The 21,699-nt window shown below is 45.9% G+C and overlaps 1 protein-coding gene and 1 pseudogene across 1 annotated transcript; one reads left to right on the top strand and one right to left on the bottom strand.

Moving 5' to 3' along the window:
- Window positions 1-3,076: 3,076 nt before the first annotated feature.
- On the bottom strand, window positions 3,077-3,415 carry LOC102427301 (annotated as a pseudogene).
- A 6,832-nt stretch (window positions 3,416-10,247) lies between these two features.
- LOC102426988 (T-cell leukemia/lymphoma protein 1A-like) lies at window positions 10,248-10,586 on the top strand. Its single transcript, XM_006105788.1, has one exon. The coding sequence runs from the start codon at window positions 10,248-10,250 to the stop codon at window positions 10,584-10,586; it is 339 nt and encodes a 112-aa protein (XP_006105850.1).
- The last annotated feature ends 11,113 nt before the right edge of the window (window positions 10,587-21,699 follow it).

Genomic DNA, 21,699 nt, shown 5'->3' with positions numbered 1-21,699 from the left:
AGATCAGACTCCATCCTCAGTCCATCCTCCTCCTCCATCCCATCCATTTTTTTCTTACCTGTTCTTCTTGTTCTGAAGGCAAAGCACCGTTCTTCGCTCCTTTCCTCTGTGACCGTTCTCTGCTTCCCCTGTCACCTGCAGAAGAAAGAAAATGGCCATGATACACATATTCCAGGGAGTCCACGTATCAGGAATGTGTCCAGAAAAAACAAGGTTCCCCTGACTCACACCCCAGAAACCAGTCCCATGAGACAGGTGGTGGTGAGGAAGGAAAGAGATTTATTAAGGTGCAGGCAACCTGAGAAGATGGGGGAAGCTTGTTCAAAACCCATCTGCACATCTCAGTGCAGGCAGAGACTTTTATAAGGAGGGAGAGGCCAAACAGAGCAAAGAGGTCAGGGGGCGGGGCTTGAGAAGTTCTCTATGTGCCAACAGGCACAGTCCAATCTGATAAGGATCTTGAAGGGGTCAGGTGATGGTCCAGTGTGCGTCATCCGAGACTTTGTCCTCCTGGTTCTAAGGTTGAAGTTCATCAAATCTCCCAGAACTTGGAAGGTCAGAGTTCATATCTTATAAAATTAGTTCCTAGGATTCTTAAATAAACATGCTGTTTATCTACATGATTCATTTTTAGTCATAGTCTGCATTTACAGGAACAATGTGGAAAGAATGGTGAGGTGAGTTGTAATTCCCATGAATTACATGAATTCATGTAATTACTGTGATATGAATGCTGAGATGCTTTGTTCTTCTTCAAGGCTTTTCTTCCCTTTGAAAAAGTCAAATAGACCCTAGAAGGTTTGGCTCAGTGGATAGAGTGTCGGCCTGGGAACTTAAGGGTCCCTGGTGTGTTTATAAGTCAAGGGCACATTCCCAGGTTGTGGGCTTGATCACCAGTGAGGGACTTGCAGGAGACAGCCTATCCATGATTCTCTCATCATGGATGTTTCTAACTCTCTCCCTCTCCCTTTCTCTCTAAAATCAATGAAAATATATTTGAAAAAAAATGGCCAACGCTCTATCCCCTGAGCTAAACCAGTACGGGCACTAGATCGTCTTTAAATTACTACCCATCTGGTATGTTAAACCAAAAAGTATATATACTATTTGAAAACAATGTGCATTTCATCTGAATGCAACACTTGCTTAATATTTTTTAAATGTTTTTATTGACACAGAGAGGAAGGAAAGCAAGAGGGAGAGAAACATCCATGATGAGAGAGAATCATGGATCGGCCGCCTCCCACACGCCCCCTACTGGCGATCGAGCCCGAAACCCTGGCATGTGCCCTTGACCAGGAATCAAACAGTGACCCCCTGGTTGATAGGTCCACACTCAGCCACTGAACCACGCCGGCTGGGCCCGAAGTGCAATATTTTGAATATGAGAAACACACCTTAGAAACACATCCCTCACGCTCCCCAGTCCTCAGCCTTAAAGGTCTCAATTTGCATTTGCAAACACTTTCCTGCAAGAGAAGAATTTAATCAGCAGTCAGTGATCTCTTTAATGCAACCATGCGTGCCTTGAAATTGATTTCTGGGACTCCCTCCAGCTCCCTCTCCAGCTGCCACTCTCTGGTGCGATGCTAGATGAATTTTATGATCGCTGGGCTTTGTTTGGGGCTGTTTAGTGCTAATCACAACTAAAAACCAAAATGCATCCAGAGCTTGATGGTAAGCCATATACAGCCCCTACTCGAGCCCTCAGGAGACTTGCCCTGGCATCCCTGGAAATTCCTCACAGGAAAGAGATGATCAGCATAAAACACCCATAAGAACCCTAACATTCGTTCTTTTTTTGGAGAGGGTAGTATCGGTTGACAAACCTCTGGAGATCAAACAATGAGAACTCTGGTCATTGAAATGAAAACTATTTCCGGTGATGTCTTCGAGCCTTGTCTACCAGGGCTGGGCTAATATTTTCAGGCTTAATTTCTTTTTCTTTGTCTTTCTTTGTTTAATATATTTTTACTAGAGGCCCGGTGCACGAATTCGTGCACCAGTGTGGTGCCTTGGCCTGGCCTGCGGGGATTGGCTGAAAGTGGGTGTCTGACATCCCCCACGGGGTCCCAGATTGCAAGAGTGCACAGGCCAGTCCAAGGCAACCCACCGGTGCCCCATTAGGTCTGGGGTGGGAAAAGGGATTGGCCAGCTGTGGCGGGACCATGGGAGGGCTCCAGGGTTTGTCCAGCATGTCTCACTCAGTCCCGATCAGCCAGACCGCAGCAGCAGGCTGACCTACCAGTCTGACTGTCTTGTCCCTGGTGGTCAATGCATGTCATAGGAGCAGTTGAGCAACCTTAGTATATCATTTGCATATTATGCTTTGATTGGTTGAACGGATGACCAGTCGACTGGACACTTAGCATATTAGATTTTTACTATATAGGATTGATTTCATACAGGAAGGGAGTGAGAAAATCAATGATGAGAGAGAATCATACATCGGGTGCCTCCTGCACGCCCCCTACTGGAGATCGAGCCCACAACCAGAGCATGTGCCCTTGACCAGAATCGAACCTGGGGCCTTCCAGAGTTCACAGTCCAACCCTCTATCCACTGAGCCAAACTAGCTAGGGCTCATTGGTTAATTCTTGTCTGTGCCCATAACAGCAATCGAACTGTGACCTCCAGGTTCATAGGTCGTCCCTCAACCACTGAGAAACACCAGCTTGGCTCAAAATGCTTTTATTGATTTGAGTGAGAGGAGAGAGACAGATAGAGACAGAGAGAGACAGAGAGACAGAGAGGAAGGAGAAGAAGAAAAGAAGAGAAGAAGAAGAGAAGAAGAAGAAGAAGAAGAAGAAGAAGAAGGAGGAGGAGGAGGAGGAGGAGGAGGAGGAGGAGGAGGAGGAGGAGGAGGAGGAGGAGGAGAAGAAGAAGAAGAAGAGGAAGAAAGAGAACTCTCGCACGCTGGTATGAGAAAGAGACATCAATGTGCCCTCGCACCCAGTGGGTGGCAGATAGAACAACAGAGCTTAGTAAAAAGGTGAATAGAACTATAGTCGTCCCACCGGCGGGCCATTAGGACTGGAGCTCAGGTTGACAAGAGCCAGGGACACCATCACGTGTCCTAGGCGTCTTCCATCAGCTCAAGGATCATTTCCTCAACTCCATCCACCTTTATGTGGTGCACGATGTGCCAAAACCGGTGCATGTTGTCCTCGTACTTGCTTCCAGAATGGAGCGTCCATAACAAAGGCATGATGCTTGAGGTGAGCAGGCTTTTGGTGATTGCGCTATGCCCAGTGGGGTTGTCTTCCTGGCGCAACAGTACTTGCTGGACACCTCCTGTTTCCGTGAAGAGATGCAGCCACGTACGCTGGTTCTCATCCTCATACACCCAGGGCCCATGGATCCTCAGGCAGATGGGGTGGGAGTAGAGGTGCACCTTCGATGGGACCTCAGCCATGATCCCTCTGTGGTCCAGAGAGGAAGAGCCACAGGTTCTCAGAGCCTCTCGCTACTACGGTCCTGGTATCGAAAGAGAGGGGTTCGGGTCTCCAAACGCATTTTACCTTGGCTTTTATCTTTATGATTTTTTTGGTTGTGTTTGTGGTTGCCTTTGGTTTATTTTGCAAACTTTTAAATATCAACTTTTCTTTCTTTTTAGCTTTAGATTTCTCTTCTAGAACAAACTGTACAGAACATACTTGAAGTAAAATATGTCTCTGTGAAGGTAACATGGTCATCTAGAATTTTTAAAACATTTTTAAAATGACAGTTGACATAGAACATTATGTTCATTTCAGGGCTACACCCAATGATTAGACATGATATAATGGACTAAGGAATCATGAAATTAATCTCATACCCATCTGAATCCACACACAGTTATTGTAATATTACTAGAGGCTCAGTGCACAAAATTCATGCACTTGGGGGGCGTCCCTCATCAGCCCTGCAGCCTCTCGCAGTCCAAGACCCAATGAGGATGTCCAACTGATGGCTTAGGCCTGCTTTAGTGCTGCTGTGGAGGCTCCCACCAACCCCTGTGCTCGGCAGTTGTGAGCCTGGATTTTGGCTGAGTGGTGCTCAACCTGTGGGAGTGAACTGAACACCAGTGGAGAGCTCCTGACATGAGCATCTGCCCCCGGTGTTCAGTGTGTGTCATAGCAACCAGGTGTTCTGCCATTGGGTCGATTTGCATATTAGCATTTTATTATATAGCATTGCATTGACTCAATGCTCTCCTTTACTGTGCCATGACTATTCTTTCGTTCTTTTTCATATAGTTTTACTGATTTCAGAGAGGAAGTGATAGGGAGAGAAAGAGAAAAAAAGATCCATGATGACAGAGAATCAGGTATTGATTGCCTCCTGCACACCTTCTGCTGGGGATCAAGACTGTAACTCGGGCATGTGCCCTGACAGGGAATCAAACTGTGTTCTCCTAGTTCCTCGGTTGAAGCTAAATAACTAAGCCACACTGGCAAGGCTCTTACCTTTCCTTTCTTTTTTTCTTTTCTTAATTAAAACTTTGTTCTTGGATCAACATTTCTTTTTGTCCTGACCCATCACCTTCTTTCTGATCATCTCAGAGGGACCTCACAAACCATAGAACAACCCACCCCATGCAAATAATGTGCAAATAATATGCTTTACTTTTAACAGCTGGCAGAAAAACAAAGCTAATGTCAGCGTCCAGTGGGCTTCTTAACAGTGGTCTTGCTTCTCAAGTGATGGTGAGAGAGGCAGGCCAAAATTATTCAGAGACAGACAGATACCTGGGATAGATGATCGGGAAAACAGGAAGCAAAGTGACAGGTGAAAGAGCACGTAGGATTCTTGAGGTCTCATTACATCACTTAGAGAATGATCTCTCCCTTCCCAAACCTCAGTCATGCTCTGGGCAAGAGCTGTATGGTTTTGCTGCTAAACTCACTTCAGTGCACAAAGTACAAATTCCTCCCTCAGATCAGACTCCATCCCCAATCCTTCATCCTCCTCCTCCCATCCATCATTTTTGTACCAGTTCTTCTTGCTCTGAAGGCAAAGCACCGTTCTTCGCTCCTTTCCTCTGTGACCGGTCTCTGCTTCCCCTGTCACCTGCAGAAGAAAGAACATGACCATGATACACATATTACCAGGATTCCATGTACCAGGAATGTGTACAGAAAAACAAGTTTCCCCTGACTCACACCACAGAAACCAGTCCCGTGAGACAGGTGGTGGCGAGAAAGGAGAGATGTTTATCAGGAGCGGGCAACCTGAGAAGATGGGGGAAGCTCGTCCCAAATCCCATCTGCACATCTCAGTGCAGGCAGAGACTTTTATAAGGAGGGAGGCCAAACAGAGCAAAGAGGTCAGGGGGTGGGGCTTGAGAAGTTCTCTATGTGACGACAGGCACAGTCCAATCTGATAAGGGTCTTGAAGGGGTCAGGTGACGGTCCAGTGTGCGTCATCCTAGACTTTGTCCTCCTGGTTCTAAGGTTGAAGGTCATCAAATCTCCCAGAACTAGAAAGGTCAGAGTTCATATCTTGTAAAATTAGTTCCTAGGATTCTTATACAAACGTGCTGTTTATCTACATGATTCATTTTTAGTCATAGTCTGCGTTTACAAGAACAATGTGGAAAGAATGGTGAGGTGAGTTGTAATTCCCATGAATTAATGTGATTTTTGTGATATGAATGCTGAGATGCTTCATTGTTCTTCAAGGCGTTTACTCACTTTGAAAAAGTCAAATACGCTCAAGACAGTTTGGCTCAGTAGATAGAGTGTCGGCTTGCAAACTGAAGGGTCCCGGGTTTGATTCTCGGTCAAGGGCACATGCCCAGGTTGTGGGCTTGATCCCCAGTGAGGGACTTGCAGGAGACAGCTTATCCATGATTCTCTCATCATTGATGTTTCTAACTCTCTCCCTCTCCCTTCCTCTCTGAAATCAATGAAAATATATGTTTAAAAAAAGGCCGACGCTCTATTCCCTGAGCCAAACCAGTTCGGGCGCTAGGTCTTCTTTAAATGACTACCCACCTGGTATGTTAAACCAAAAAAAAATATGTATTATTTGAAAACAATGTACATTTAATCTGAATGCAACACTTGCTTAATATTTTTTAAATGTTTTTATTGACACAGAGAGGAAAGAAACGCAAGAGGGAGAGAAACATCCATGATGAGAGAGAATCACGGATCGGCCACCTCCCACACGCCCCCTACTAGGGATCGAGCCCACAACCCAGGCATGTGCCCTTGACAGGTAATCGAACCGTGACCTCCTGGTTGATATGTCGACACTCAGCCACTGAACCACGCCGGCTGGTCCAGAAGTGAAATATACTGAATATGAGAAACACACGTTAGCAATACATTCCTCACGCTCCCCACTACTCAGCCTTAAAGGTGTCAATTTGCATTTCCAAACACTTTCCTGCAAGAGAAGAATTTAATCAGCAGGCAGTGATCTCTTTGATGCAACCATGGATGCCCTGAAATTGATTTCTGGGGCTCCCCCCACCTCCCTCTTCAGCCACCTCGCTCTGGTGCGATGCTAGATGAATTTTATGATTGCTGGGCTTTGTTTGGGGCTGTTTACTGCTAAACACAACTAAAAACCCAAATGCATCCATACCTTGATGGTAAGCCATATAGAGCCAATTCGACCCTTCAGGAGACTAGCCCTGGCATCCCTTGTAATTCCTCAAAGCAAAGAGATGATCAGCATAAAACACCCATAATCAGCCTAACATTTTTTCTTTTTTTGGAGAGGGTAGTATCGGTTGATGAACCTCTGGAGATCAAACAATGAGAACTCTGGTCATTAAAATGAAAACTATTTCCAGTGATGTCTTTGAGCCTTGTCTACCGGGGCTGGGCTAATATTTTCAGGCTTAAGGTCTTTTTCTTTGTCTCTCTCTGTTTAATATATTTTTACTAGAGGCCCAGATTTCAGGCTGGATCACCAGTAGGTGCCGAGTGGGAGGCGGCCGATCCATGATTCTCTTTAATGCAACCATGGATGTTCTGAAATTGTTTTCTCGAGCTCCCTCCAGCTCCCCCTCCAGCTTCCTCTCTCTGGTCCGATGAGAGATGAATTTTATGATCACTGGGCTTTGTTTGGGGCTGTTTACTGCTAAACACAATTAAAAACCCAAATGCACACAGAGCTAGATGCTAAAGCCATGATTCTCTCTCATCATGATGTTTCTCTCCCTCTCGATTTCCCTTCCTCTCTGAGTCAATAAAATCATTTAAAGAAATATTAGCAATGGCTGCATTCAGATGGCATGCACATTGTTTTAAAATAGTTTATTATTTTTTTGGTTTAACATACCAGGTAGGTAGTCATTAAAAGAGGACCTAGCCCCCGTGCTGGTTTGGCTCAGTGGATAGAGCGTCGGCCTGTGGACTGAAGAGTCCCGGGTTTGATTCCAGTCAAGGGCACAGGCCCGGGTTGTGGGCTCCATCCCCAGTGGGGTCCGTGCAGGAGGCAGCCGGTCAATGATTCTCTCTCATCATCACTGATGTTTCTATCTCTCTTTCCCTTCCTCTCTAAAATCGATAAAAACTACATATATTTATTTATAAAAGAGCTATGCCTCGAGATCTGTCATGTGTTGCACTGCAGACACTGTCTCATGACCCCTTTGGGCTCCTTCGAGGGAATTATGAGGGTATTTTTCTCAAATTTTTTCTTTTTTCTTTTTCTTTTGCTTCTCCTAAATGCCAACAGGCAGATGTCTGATATTTTCTTATGGCCCCATTCATCTTTCCTTCCTAATTGGAGAAGAGTTAGCCTCAGTCCAGGTCCTTGAGCTGTGAGTTGTTGTTGTTGTTGTTGTTTTCAGAGAGGAATGGAGCGGGAGAGAGTAAGAAACATCCATGATGAGAGAATCATGGATCGGCTCCTCCTGCATGTCCCTCACTGGGGATGAAGCCCCAAACCTGGGCATGTGCCCTTGACTGGGAATCGAACCGGGGACCCTTCATTTCGCACGCCATCACCCTACCCACTGAGCCAAACCGGCCAGGCCAATTTGACTTTTTCAAATGGTGCAAATGCCTTGAAGCAGAACGAAGGATCTCAGCATTCATGTCACAGTGGGAATTACAACTCACCTCACCATTCTTTCCTAATTGTTCCTGTAAATGCAGACTCTGACTAATAATGAAGCTTGTAGAAAAACTGCACGTTTGTATAAGAATCCTAGGAACTAATTTAGAAGATATGAACTCTGACCTTCCTAGTTCTGGGAGATTTGATGACCTTCAAGCTTAGAACTAGGAGGACAAAGTCTCGAATGACGCACACTGGACGTCACCTAAACACTTGCAAGATCCTTATCAGATTGGATTGTGCCTGTGGGCATGTAGAGAACTTCTCAAGCCCTGCCTCCTGACCTCTTTGCTCTGTTTGGCCTCTCCCTCCTTATAAAAGCCACTGCTTCACTGAGATGTGCAGATGGGATTTGGAATGAGCTTTCCCCATCTTCTCAGGGTGCCGGCAGCTGAATAAACCTCTTTTCTTCCTCACCACCACCTGTCTCACGGGAATGGTTTCTGGGGTGTGAGTCAGGGGAACCTTGTTTTTTCTGGACACGTTCCTGGTACATGGGATCCAAGGAAAAGGTGCATCATGGCCATGTTCTCTCTTCTGCAGGTGACAGGGGGAAGCAGAGACCGGTCACCGAGGAAAGGAGCGAAGAACAGTGCTTTGCCTCAGAGCAAGTAGAACTGGTACAAAAATGATGGATGGGAGGAGGAGGAGGAAGGATTGGGTATGGAGTCTAATCTGAGGGAGGTATTTGGACTTTGTGGACTGAAGTGAATTTAACAGCAAAACCATACAGCTCTTGCCAAGAGCATGGCTGAGGTTTGGGGAAGGGAGAGATCATTCTATAAGTGATGTCATGAGAGCTCAGGAATCCTACGTGCTGTTTCACCTGTCATTCTGCTTCCTGTTTTCCCGACAAGCTATCCCAGGTGTCTGTCTCTCCCTGATTATTTTGGTCTTTCCTCTCTCACCAGCACTTGAGAAGGAAGACGCTGTTAAGAAGCCCACCTGGACGCAGATCTTAGCTTTGTTCCTCTGCCAGCTGTTAAAGGTAAAGCATATTATTTGCAAGGGGTGGGTTGTTCTATGGTTTGTGAGTTCCCTCTGAGATGATCAGAAAGAAGGTGGTCTTGTCAGGACAAAAAGAACAGTTGAACCAACTAAAAAGTTTTAATTAAGAAAAAAAGAAAAGAAAAGTATAGAATAGAAAATAAAAGAAAAGGAAAGAAATGAAAAGAACCTGGCTGTGATGGCTCAGTTGTTTAGCTTAAACCTAGAAACCAGGAGATGTGGATTCGATTCCCAGTCATGGCACATGCACGGGTCACAGTCTTGATCCCCAGTAGGGGGCATTCAGGAGGGAACCAATCCATGATTCTCTGTCATCATTGATCTTTCTTTCTCTCCCTCTCCCTTCCTCTCTGAAATATGTGAAAAAAATGAAAGAATAGTCATGGCACAGTAAAGTAGAGCATTGAGTCAATGCAATCCTATATAATAAAAGGCTAATATGCAAATGGACCAAATGGTAGAACAACTGGTCGCTATGACACACACTGACCACTAGATGTAGATTCTCATGGCAGGAGCTGTCCACCAGTGGTGAGTGTGCTCCCACAGGGGGAGCACCGCTCAGCCAAAAGCCAGGCTCACAGCTGTCAAGCACAGGGGGATAGTGGGAGCCTCCACGGCAGAACTAAAGCCGGCCTAAGCCATCAGTTGGACATCCCTCAAGGGGTCCCGGACTGGAAGAAGCTGCAGGATTGGCTGAGGGACCTCTCTGAGTGCATAAATTTTGTGCAATGATTCTCTAGTAATATTATGACTGTGTAAGGTGTCATATGGGTATGAGATTAATTGCATGATTTCTTAGTCCATTATATAATGTCTAATCATTGGGGTATACCCCTGAAATGAACCTAATGTTCTATGTCAACTGTCATTTAGAAAATGTTTTAAAAATTTTATAGGACCATGTTACCTTCATAGAGTCATATTTTACCTTAAGTATGTTTTGTACAGTTTGTTCTAGGAGAGAGATCTAAAGCTAAAAAAGAAAGAAAAGTTGAGATTTATAAATTTGTAAAATAAACCAAAGGCAACCACAAACACAACCTTAAAAACCATAAAGAGAAAAGCCAAGGTAAAATGCGTTTGGAGAACCGATCCCCTGTCTTTCGATGCCAGGACCGAAACAGCGAGAGGTTCTGAGAAGCTGTGGCTGTTGCTCCATCGACCACGGAGCGGTCATGGCCGAGCTCCCCTCGAAGGTGCACATCACCTCCCACCCCATCTGTCTGAGGATCTGTGGGCCCTCGGTGTACCAGGACGAGAAGAAGAAGATGTGGCTGCATCACATCATGGACACAGAAGGTGTCCTGCAAGTACGGTTGTGCCAGGAAGACATCCCCAGTGGACATATCGCACTCACAACCAGCACAGAGACATCGAGCACTATGCCGTTCCTGTGGACGCTCCACCCTGGCGACCAGTACCTGGACTGCATGTGCCGGTTCTGGCGCATCGTACACCACATCAAGGAGGAAGGAGTGGAGGAAATGATCCTTGAGCTAATGGACGACTCGTAGGACATGTGATTTGGTCCGTGGCTCTTGGCAACCTGAGCCCCAGTCGTGCATGCCTGGTGGTGGGATGTGTATAGTTCTGTTCACCTTTTTACTAAGCTCAGTTGTTCTATCTGCAACACCCTGGGTGTGAGGGCACATTGATCTCTCTCTCTCGCACGCGCTCTCTCTTTCTTCTTGTTCTTCTTCTTGTTGTTCTTCTTCTTATTATTCTTCTTATTCTTGTTCTTGTTCTTCTCCTTCTCCTTTCTCTCTCTCTCTGTCTCTTTGCCTCTCTGTCTCTCTCTGTCTCTCTCTGTCTCTCTCCCTCTCTCTCAAATCAGTAAAAGCATTTTGAGCCAAGCTGGTGTTTCTCAGTGGTTGAGGGATGACCTACGAACCTGGAGGTCAAGGTTTGATTCCTGGTCAGAGCACAGACAAGAATTAACCATGAGCCCTAGCTTGTTTGGCTCAGTGGATAGAGGGTTGGACTGTGGACTCTGGAATGTCCCAGTTTCGATTCTGGTCAAGGGAACATGTTCTGGTTGTAAGCTTGATCGCCAGTAGCGTGTGTGCAGGAGGCACCCGATGTATGATTTTCTCTCATCAATGCTGTTTCTCACTCCCTTCCTGTATGAAATCAATCCTATATAATAAAAGCCTAATATGCTAAGTGTCCAGTCGAATGGTCATCTGTTCAACCAATCAAAGCATAATATGCTAATCATATTCTAAGCAATCATATTCTCTGAGCAATAAGGTTGCTCAACTGCTCACTATGACAAGCATTGACCACCAGGAACAAGACATTCAGATTGGTAGGTAGCTTGCTTCTGGGGTCTGGCTGATCGGGACTGAATGAGACATGATGGGCACACCCTGGAGTCCTCCCATGGTCCCTCCCCAGCTGGCCAACCTCCCACATCCCACCCCGGCCCCGATCGTGCACCTGTTGGGTGCCTTGGCCTGGCCTGTGCCCTCTCATAATCTGGGACCCCTCGATGGATGTCAGAAAGCCAGTTTCGGCCCAATCCCGCAGGCCAAGCCGAGGCACCACACTGATGCACGAATTCATTCACCGGGCCTCTAGTAAAAATATATTAAACAGAGAAAGACAAAGAAAAGGACCTTAAGCCTGAAAATGTTAACCCAGCCCCGGTAGAAAAGACTCGAAAACATCACTGGAAATTGTTTTCATTTCAATGAGCATCATTCTCATTGTTTGATCTCCTGAGGTTCCTCAACCAATACTACCCTCTCTAAAAAAACAACGAATGTTTGCTGGATTACGGGTGTTTTATACTGATCATCTCTTTCCTTTGAGGAATTACGAGGGATTCCAGGGCTCATCTCCTGAAAGCTCAAGCCCGCTCTGTGTGTGGCTTTAGCATCTAGCTCTGGATGCATTTGGGTTTTTAGTTGTGTTTATCACTAAACAGCCCCAAACAAAGCCCAGCTAACATAAAATTCATCTACCATCACACCAGAGAGGAGGCTGGAGAGGGAGCCGGAGAGAGACCGAGAAATCTATTTCAGGACATCCATGGTTGCATTAAAGACATCACTGACTGCTTTTTAAATTCAGTGGCTGAGCATCGACCTATCAACCAGGAGGTCACGGTTTGATTCCAGGACAAGGGCACATGCCCAGGTTGCGGGCTCGATACCTAGTAAGGGGCGTGTGGGAGGCGGCAAATCCGTGATTCTCTCTCATCATGGATGATTCTCTCCCTCTCATTTTCTATTCCTCTCTGAGTCAGTAAAATCATTTAAAAAAATATTAGCAATTGTTGCATTCAAATGGCCTGCACATTGTTTTAAAATAGTTCATTATTTTTTTGGTTTAACATTCCAGGTGGATGGTCATTTAAAGACGACCTAGCGTCCATGCTGGTTTGGCTCAGTGGATAGATCATCGGCCTGTGGACTGAAGGGTCCCGGGTTTGATTCCAGTCAAGGGCACATGCCCAGGTTGCGGGTTCAATCCCCAGTGGGGGCATGCAGGAGGCTGCCGATCCATGATTCTCTCTCATCATCACTGATGTTTCTATCTCGCTATCCCTTCCTTTCTAAAATCAATATATATATATATATATATTTTTTTTTTCAGAAGATCCACACCTGGAGATCTGTCATGTATGGCACTGCAGACACTCTGTCTCATGACCTTATTGGGTTCGATTCCCTTGAGGGCATTATGAGGGTGACATTTGTAGTATGTTTTTTTCCTCCCCTTTTTTCTTTTTTCTTTTTATTTTGCTTCTCCTAAATGACAACAGGCAGATGTCTGACATTCCCTTAGGACCCCATTCATCTTTCCTTCCTAATTGGGGAAGAGTTTGCATCAGTCCAGGTCATTGAGCTGGGAGTTGTATTTAATTGTTTTTTTTTCAGAGAGGAATGGAGAGGTTGAGAGTTAGAATCATCCATGATGAGAGAATCATAGTTCGGCTGCCTCTTGCACCTCCCTCACTGGGGATCAAGCCCACAACCTGGGCATATGCCCTGGACCGGAATCGAACCCAGGACGCTTCAGTTCGCAGGCCAACGCTGTATCCACTGAGCCAAACCGGCCAGGGCCAATTTGACTTTTCAAAAGGTGCAAATGCCTTGAAGAAGAACAAAGTATCTCAGCATTCATGTCAAAGTGGGAATTACAGCTCACCTCACCATTCTTTACACATTGTTCCTGTAAATGCAGACTCTGAGGAATAATGAAGCTTGTAGGTAAACAGCATGTTTCTATAAGAATCCTAGGAACTAATTTTAGACGATATGAGCTCTGACATTCACAGTTCTGGGAGATTTGATGACCCTAAACCTTAGAACCAGGAGGACAAAGGCTAGGATGACGCACACTGGACCATCACCTGACCACTTGCAAGATCCCTATCAGATTGGAATGTGCCTGACACCACCTAGAGAACTTCTCAAGCCCCGCCCCCTGACCTCTTTGCTCTGCTTGGCCTCTACCTCCTTATAAAAGCCTCTGCCTGCACTGAGATGTGCAGATGGGTTTTGAGAGGAGCTTCACCCATCTTCTCAGGTTGCCAGCACCTGAAGTAAACTCTTTCCTTCCTCACCACCACCTGTGTCACGGGTCTGGATTCTGGGGTGTGAGTCATGGGAATCTTGTTTATTCTGGACACATTCCTGATACATGGACTCATTGGAACATGTGTATCATGGTCATGTTCTTTCTTCTGCAGGTGACAGGGGGAATCAGAGACTGGTTCTAGAGGAAAGGAGCGAAGAACTGTGCTTTGACTTCAGAACAAGAAGAACAGGTAAGAAAATGATGGATGGGAGAAGGAGGCGGAAGGATTGGGGATGGAGTCTAATCTGAGGGAGGAACTTGGACTTTGTGGACTGAAGTGAGTTTAGCAGCAAAACCATACAGCTCTTGCCAAGAGCTTGGCTGAGGTTTGGGGAAGGGAGAGATCATTTTATAAGTGATGTCATGAGATCTCAGGAGTCCTACGTGCTGTTTCACCTGTCACTTTGCTTCCTGTTTTCTTGACCAGCTATCCCAGGTGTCTGTCTGTCCCTGAACATTTTGTTCTTGCCTCTCTCACCAGCACTTAAGAAGGAAGACAACTGCTAAGAAGCCCACATGTACGCAGACCTTAGCTTTGTTCCTCTGCCAGGAGTTAAAGGTAAAGTATATTATTTGCATATTATTTGCATGGGGTGGGTTGTTCTATGGTTTGTGAGTTCCCGCTGAGATGATCAGAAAGAAGGTGGTCTTGTCAGGACAAAAAGAACAGTTGAACCAACTAAAAAGTTTTAATTAAGAAAAAAAGAAAAGTATAGAATAGAAAATAAAAGAAAAGGAAAGAAATGAAAAGAGCCCGGCTGGCATGGCTCAGTTCTTTAGCTTAAACCTAGGAACCGGGAGATGTCGATTTGATTCCCAGTCATGGCACATGCCCGGGTTACAGTCTTGATCCCCAGTAGGGGGCATGCAGTAGTCAACCAATCCGTGATTCTCTGTCATCTTTGATCTTTCTCTTTCTCTCCCTCTCTCTTCCTCTCTGAAATCAGTAAAACTATATGAAAAAAACGAAAGAATAGTCATGGCACAGTCAAGTAGAGCATTGAGTCAATCAATGTAATAAAAGGCTAATATGCAAATTGACCAAATGGCAGAACGACTGGTCTCTATACACCCACTGACTACTGGGTGCAAATGCTCATGGCAGGACTGTCCATTGGTGGTCAGTGCACTCCCACAGGGGGAGCATCGCTCAGACAGACGCCAGGCTCACAGCTGCTGAAGACAGGGGGGTGGTGAGAGTCTCCAAGGCAGCACTAAAGCTGGCCTAAGTTGGCAGTTGGACATCCCTCAAGGGGTCCCAGACTGTGAGAGGCTGTAGGGTTGGCTGAGGGACCCCCCCTGATTGCATAAATTTTGTGCACTAATCCTCTTGTAATCCTATCTAATAATAGAGAGACATGGTAATTAGCCGTACCTCTGCTACCCTTCCCATTGGCTAATCAGCGAGATATGCAAATTATTCACCAGCCAAGATGGCGGCTAATTTGCATATGTCGGCTCCAAGCCATGGACTGAGGCTTTAGTCCTGGGTAAGGGAGGAGCCAGCCAGAGATAGTTGAGCCAGCGATGGTTGATGGCGGTGATGGCGGGGAAACTGGGGTGGAGTCAGCCAGCGATCGTTGATGGCAACAGCAGCGGGAACCGGGATGCAGCCAGCCAGCGATCCTTGATCCAGCGATCCTTGATGGTGGCAGCAGCGGGAAGCTGGAGGTGCCCCGGCCCTGGCCTAAAGCCTCGGCCAGAGGCTTTAGGCTTGGGCTGGGGAGGAGCCAGCCAGTGATCCTTGATGGTGGTGGCGGCCGGAACCGGGGCACAGCCAGCCAGCGATCCTTGATGGCCACGGCACCTGGGAGCTGGGGGTGCCCTGGCCCAGGCCTAGTGACTCGCCTAGAGGCCTTTGGCCTGGGCAGGGGCCAAACCGGCAATTGGTGTGAACTACAGAGGAAACACCTTTTCTGACTGCTGATTGGTTAAGCTCCCTGTATGCCACTGGTAATATTCTTAGTAACTTGGGTAATAAAAGTCCAAAAACTGATCTAGGGGTTTTTTTTACCACACTCCTGTAGAAAAAAGGAAGGTCTGCTGCTGGAGGGTTAAGAAATATCATATCCTGTCCTAGCCAGTTTGGCTCAGTGGATAATGCCTCGGCCTGCCCAACGCAGATTCTGGGTTCAATTCTGACCAAGGGCATGTACCTACGTTGCAGGCTCCTCCATGGCTCCCGCCCAGGTCAGGGCTCATGCAGGAGGCAACCAATCAAAGTGTTCCTCTCGCTTTGATGTTTCTCTCTGTCTTTCCCTTTCTCTTCCACATTCTCTAAAAATCAATGGAAACATATCCCCAGGTGAGAAGAAAGAAAAGAAAGAAATGTCATATCCTATGAAAGACACATCTTGAAAATGCCTAAAGAAAGTTGTCATTTCTTCATGGTAAAGGGACTGGAGTCCGTGTTGATGAAAACACCTTGGTGGCTGCGGTGACTGGCAGTGGCTGCAACATTGCAGTGATGGGGCTGGCGCTTTCCCCTAATCAGCCCTGATGCCTCCCACAAATGGAGGCCAGACTGTGGCTTAGGCTCGCTCCCCAAGGGGAGCAGGGAGCAGGTAGTAGTACATACGATGAGAACTCCCAGTATGTGATAGGGGGCAAGCTGAGCTGAGGGACCCCCTTCCAGTGCACAAATTTTTGTGCATCGGACCCCTAGTATTATAATAACTGTGTATGATGTCAGATCAGTTGCATGATTTGTTTGTCTAATATATAATGTCTAATCATTGGGGTGTACCTCTGAAATGAACCTAAGGTTCTATGTTAACTGTCATTTAAAAAATGGTTTTAAAATTCTATAGGACCATGTTACCTTCATAGAGTCATATTTTCCATTAAGTACGTTTTGTACAGTTTGTTCAAGGAGAGAGATCTATAGCTAAAAAAGAAAGAAATGTTGAGATGTATAAATTTTCAAAATAAACCAAAGGCAAACACAAACACAACCGTAAAAACCATAAAGATAAAACCCGGGGTAAAATGCGTTTGGAGACCCCATCCCCTGTCTTTCGCTGCCAGGACCGAAAAGCGAGAGGCTCTGAGAAGCTGTGGCTGTTGCTCCTTGGACCACAGACGGGTCATGGCCGAGCTCCCATCGAACATTCACCTCACCTCCCACCCCACCTACCTGAGTATCCGTGGGCCCTTGTTGTATGAGGACGAGAAGCAGCACACGTGGCTGAATCTCGTCATGGACACAGAAGGTGTCCTGCAAGTACGGTTTCTCCAAGTAGACATCCCAAGTGGCCATATCCCACTCACCACCAGCTCGCTGACCTCGAGCACCATCCCTTTGCTGTGGACGCTCTACCCTGGCAACCAGTACCTGGACTCCAAGTGCCGGTACTGGCGTATCGTGCACCACGTCAAGGAGAATGGTGTGGAGGAAATGATACTTGAGCTGATGGAAAACTCTTTGTAGGACATGTGATGGGGTCCCTGGCTCTTGTCAACCTGAGCCCCAGTCCTGCTGGCCAGCTGGTGGGACGTGTATAGTTCTAATCACCTTTTTAATAAGCTCTGTAGTTCTATCTGCCACCCCCTGGGTGCGAGGGCACATTAATCTCTCTTTCTCTCTCTCTCTCTCTCTCTCTCTCTCTCTCTCTCTCTCTCTCTTATCTTGTTCTTGTACTTCTTCTTCTTCATCTCCTTTCTCTCTGTCTCTCTGTGTCTCTCTGTCTCTCTCCCTCTCCCTCAAATCAATAAAAGCATATTGAGCCAAGCTGGTGTTTCTCAGTGGTTGAGGGACGACCTACCAACCCGGAGGTCACGGTTCGATTCTTGGTCAGGACACAGACAAGAATTGACCAATGAGCCCTAGCTTGTTTAGCTCAGTGGATAGAGGGTTGGACTGTGGACTCTGGAAGGTCTCAGGTTCGATTATGGTCGAGGGCACATGTTCGGATTGTGGGCTCAATCCCCAGTAGGGGGCGTGCAGGAGGCACCCGATGTATGATTCTCTCTTATCATTGATATTTCTCGCTCCCTTCCTGTATGAAATCAATCCTATATAATAAAAGCCTCATGTGCTAAGTGTCCACTCGACTGGTCATCTGTTCAAACAATCAAAGCATAATATGCAAATGATATACTAACGATGCTCAACTGCTCACTATGACATGCATTGACCACCAGGGACAAGACATTCAGACTGGTAGGTCAGCTTGCTGTTGGGTGCTGGCTGAATGGGACTGAGTGAGACATGCTGGACACATCCTGGAGCCCTCCCATGGTCCCTCCCCAGCTGGACAACCTCCCGTGTTCCTCCACAGACCTAATGTGGCACCGGTGGGGTGACTTGGCCTGGCCTGTGCCCTCTCGCAATCTGGGACCCCCCGGGAGATGTCAGAGAGCCAGTTTCGGCCGATCCCCGCAGGCCAAGCCAAGACACCACACTTGTGCACGAATTCCCCCAAATATTTGTTCTTTTTTTTGGAGAGGGTAGTATTGGTTGACGAACCTCAGGAGATCAAACAATGAGAACGCTGGTCAATTAAATGAAAATTATTTCCAGTGATGTCTTTGAGCCTTGTCTACTGGGGCTTGGCTAATATTTTCAGGCTTAACGTCTTTTTCTTTATCTTTCTCTGTTTAATATATTTTTACTAGAGGACCAGGTTTCAGGCTCAATCGCCAGTAGAGGGCGTGTGGGAGGCGGCCGATTGGTGATTCTCTTTAATGCAACCATGGAAAAACTGAAATTGATTTCTGGGGCTCCCCCTCCAGCCTCCTCTCGCTGGGGTGATGGTAGAGGAATTTTATGATCGCTGGGCTTTGTTTGGGGCTGTTTAGTGCTAAACACAATTAAAAACCCAAATGCACACAGAGCTAGATCCTAAAGCCGTCATTCTCTCTCATCATGATGTTTCTCTCCCTCTCGATTTCCCTTCCTCTCTGAGTCAATAAAATCATTTTAAAAAGTATGAGCAATGGCTGCATCCAGATGGCATGCACATTGTTTTAAAATAGTTTATTAGTTTTTTGGTTTAACATACCAGGTAGGTAGTCATTAAAAGACGACCTAGCGCCCGTGCTGGTTGGGCTCAGTGGATAGAGGGTCTGCCTGTGGACGGAAGTGTCCCAGGTTCGATTCCAGTCAAGGGCACAGGCCCGGGTTGTGGGCTCCATCCCCAATGGGTCCGTGCAGGAAGCAGCCGGTCCATGATTCTCTCTCATCATCACTGATGTTTCTATCTCTCTCTCCCTTCCTCTCTAAAATCAATAAAAACTACATATATTTATTTATAAAAGAGCCACGCCTCGAGATCTGTAATGTGTCGCACTGCAGACACTCTGTCTCGTGACCCTTTTGGCCTCGATTCCTTCAAGGGCAGTATGAGGGTGACATTTGAACTATGTTTTTTTCTCCAATTTTTTCTTTTTTCTTTATCTTTTGCTTCTCCTAAATGCCAACAGGCAGATGTCTAACATTTCCTTATGGCCCCATTCATCTTTCCTTCCTAATTGGGGAAGAGTTTGATCAGTCCAGGTCATTGAGCTTGGAGTTGTGTTTTATTTTTATTTTTCTTCAGAGAGGAATGGAGAGGGAGAGAGTTAGAAACATCCCTGCTGAGAGAATCATGGATCGGCTCCTCCTGCACGTTCTTCACTGGGGGTCAAGCCCACAACCTGAGCATGTGCCCTTGACTGGGAATCGTACCTGGGACCTTTCAATTCCTAGGCAGCACTCTACCCACGGAGATAACCGGCTAGGGCCAATTTGACTTTTTCAAAAGGTGCAAATGCCTTGAAAAAGAATGAAGCATCTCAGCATACATGTCACAGTGGGAATTACAACTTACCTCACCATTCTTTCCACATTGTTCCTGTAAATGCAGACTCTGACTAATAATGAAGCTTGTAGGTAAATAGCATGTTTGTATAAGATTCCTAGCAACTAATTTTAGAAGATATGACCTCAGACCTTCCCAGTTATGGGAGATTTGCTGACCTTCAACCTTAGAACCAGGAGGACAAAGTCTAGGATAATGCACACTGGACCAACACCTGTCCACTTTCAAAATGCTTATCAGATTGGACTGTGCCTGTTGGCACGTAGAGAAATTCTAAAACCCAACCCCCTAACCTCTTTGCTCTGCTAGGCCTCTCCGTCCTTATAAAACCTATGCCTGCACTGAGATGTACAGATGGGATTTGGGACGATCTTCATCCATCTTCTCAGGTTGCCGGCACCTGAATAAACCTCTTTTCTTCCTCACCACGACCTGTCTCATGGGACTGGGTTGTGAGTCAGGGGAACTTTGTTTTTTCAGGAAACATTCCTGGTACATGGACTCCTGGGAATATGTGTATCATGATCATGTCCTTTCTTCTGCAGGTGACATGGGGAAGCATAGACCAGTCAAGAGGAAAGGAGCGAAGAACGGTGCTTTGCCTTCAGAGCAAGAAGACCAGGTAAGAAAAAGGTGGATGGGAGGAGGAGGAGGAAGGATTGGGGATGGAGTCTGATCTCAGGGAGGAATTTGGACTTAGTGGACTGAAGTGAGTTTGACAGAAAAACCATAGAGCTCTTGCCAAGAGCATGGCTGAGGTTTGGGGAAGGGAGAGATCATTCTATAAGTGATGTTATGAGACCTCAGGAATCCTACCTGCTGTTTAACCTGTCTCTTTGCTTCTTGTTTGCCTGTCCCTGAATATTTTGGTCTTGCCTCTCTCTCCAGCACTTGAGAAGCAAGACCGCAGTTAAGAAGCCCAACAGGACGCCGACTTTAGGTTTGTTCCTCTGCCAGCTGTTAAAGGTAAAGCATATTATTTGCACATTATTTGCATGAGGTGGCTTAATCTATGGTTTGTGAATTCCCGCTGAGATTATCAGAAAGAAGATGGTGTTGTCAGGACAAAAAGAAAAGTTGAACCAACTACAAAGTTTTAATTAAGAAAAAAAGAAAAGAAAAGTAAAGAAAAGAAAAGAAAAGAAAAGTAAAGAAAAGAAAAGAAAAGAAAAGAAAAAAGAAAAGAAATGAAAAAAAAAAGAAGATAAGAGAAAAAAGAAAAGAAGAGAAAAGAAAAGAAAAGAAAAGAAAAGAAAAGAAAAGAAAAGAAAAGAAAAGAAAAGAAAAGCAGAGTAATGAGCCCGGCTGGCATGGCTCAGTTGTTTAGCTTAAACCTAGGAACCAGGAGATGGCGACTCGATTCCCAGTCATTGCACATGCCCGGGTTACAGTCTTGAACCCCAGTAGGTGGCATGCAGGAGGCAACCAATCCGTGATTCCCTTCATCATTGATCTTTCTATTTCTCTCCCTCTCCCTCCCTCTCTGAAATCAGTAAAACTATATGAAAAAAACGAAAGAATAGTCATAGCACAGCAAAGTAGAGCATTGAGTCAATCCTATATAATAAAAGGCTAATATGCAAATTAAAAAAACAGTAGAACCACTGGTCGCTATGACACGCACTGACCACCAGGGGCAGATACTCATGGCAGGATCTGTCCACAGGTGGTCAGTGCGCTCCCAAAGGGGGAGCACCGCTCAGCCAAAAGCCAGGCTCATAGCTGCTGAGCATAGGGGAGTAGTGGGAGCCTCCACAGCAGCACTGAAGTGGGCCTAAGCTGTCAGTTGGACATCCCTCAAGGGGTTCCGGACTGGGAGAGGCCGCTAGGTTGGCTGAGAGACCTCCCTGAGTGCATAAATTTTGGGCACTGAGCCTCTAGTTAAATTATAACAACTGTGTATGGTGTCAAATGGGAATATGATTAATTGCATGATTTCTTAGTCCATTATATCATGTCTAATCATTGGGGTGTACCCCTGAAATGAACCTAATGTTCTATGTCAACTCTCATTTTAAAAAGTGTTTAAAAATTATATAGGACCATGTTATATTCACAGAGTAATATATTACATTAAGTATGATTAGTACAGTTTGTTCTAGAAGAGAGATCTAAAGCTAGAAAAGAAAGAAAAGTTGAGGTTTACAAATTTGAACCAAAGGCAACCACATACAAAACCTTAAAATCCATAAAGATAAAAGCCGAGGTAAAATGCATTTGGAGACCCGATCCCCTGTCT

This window comes from Myotis lucifugus, unplaced genomic scaffold (assembly GCF_000147115.1).
Source record: "Myotis lucifugus unplaced genomic scaffold, Myoluc2.0 scaffold_725, whole genome shotgun sequence".
Taxonomy (NCBI): Eukaryota; Metazoa; Chordata; class Mammalia; order Chiroptera; family Vespertilionidae; genus Myotis; species Myotis lucifugus.
This window is presented reverse-complemented; position numbering and strand designations above follow the sequence as displayed.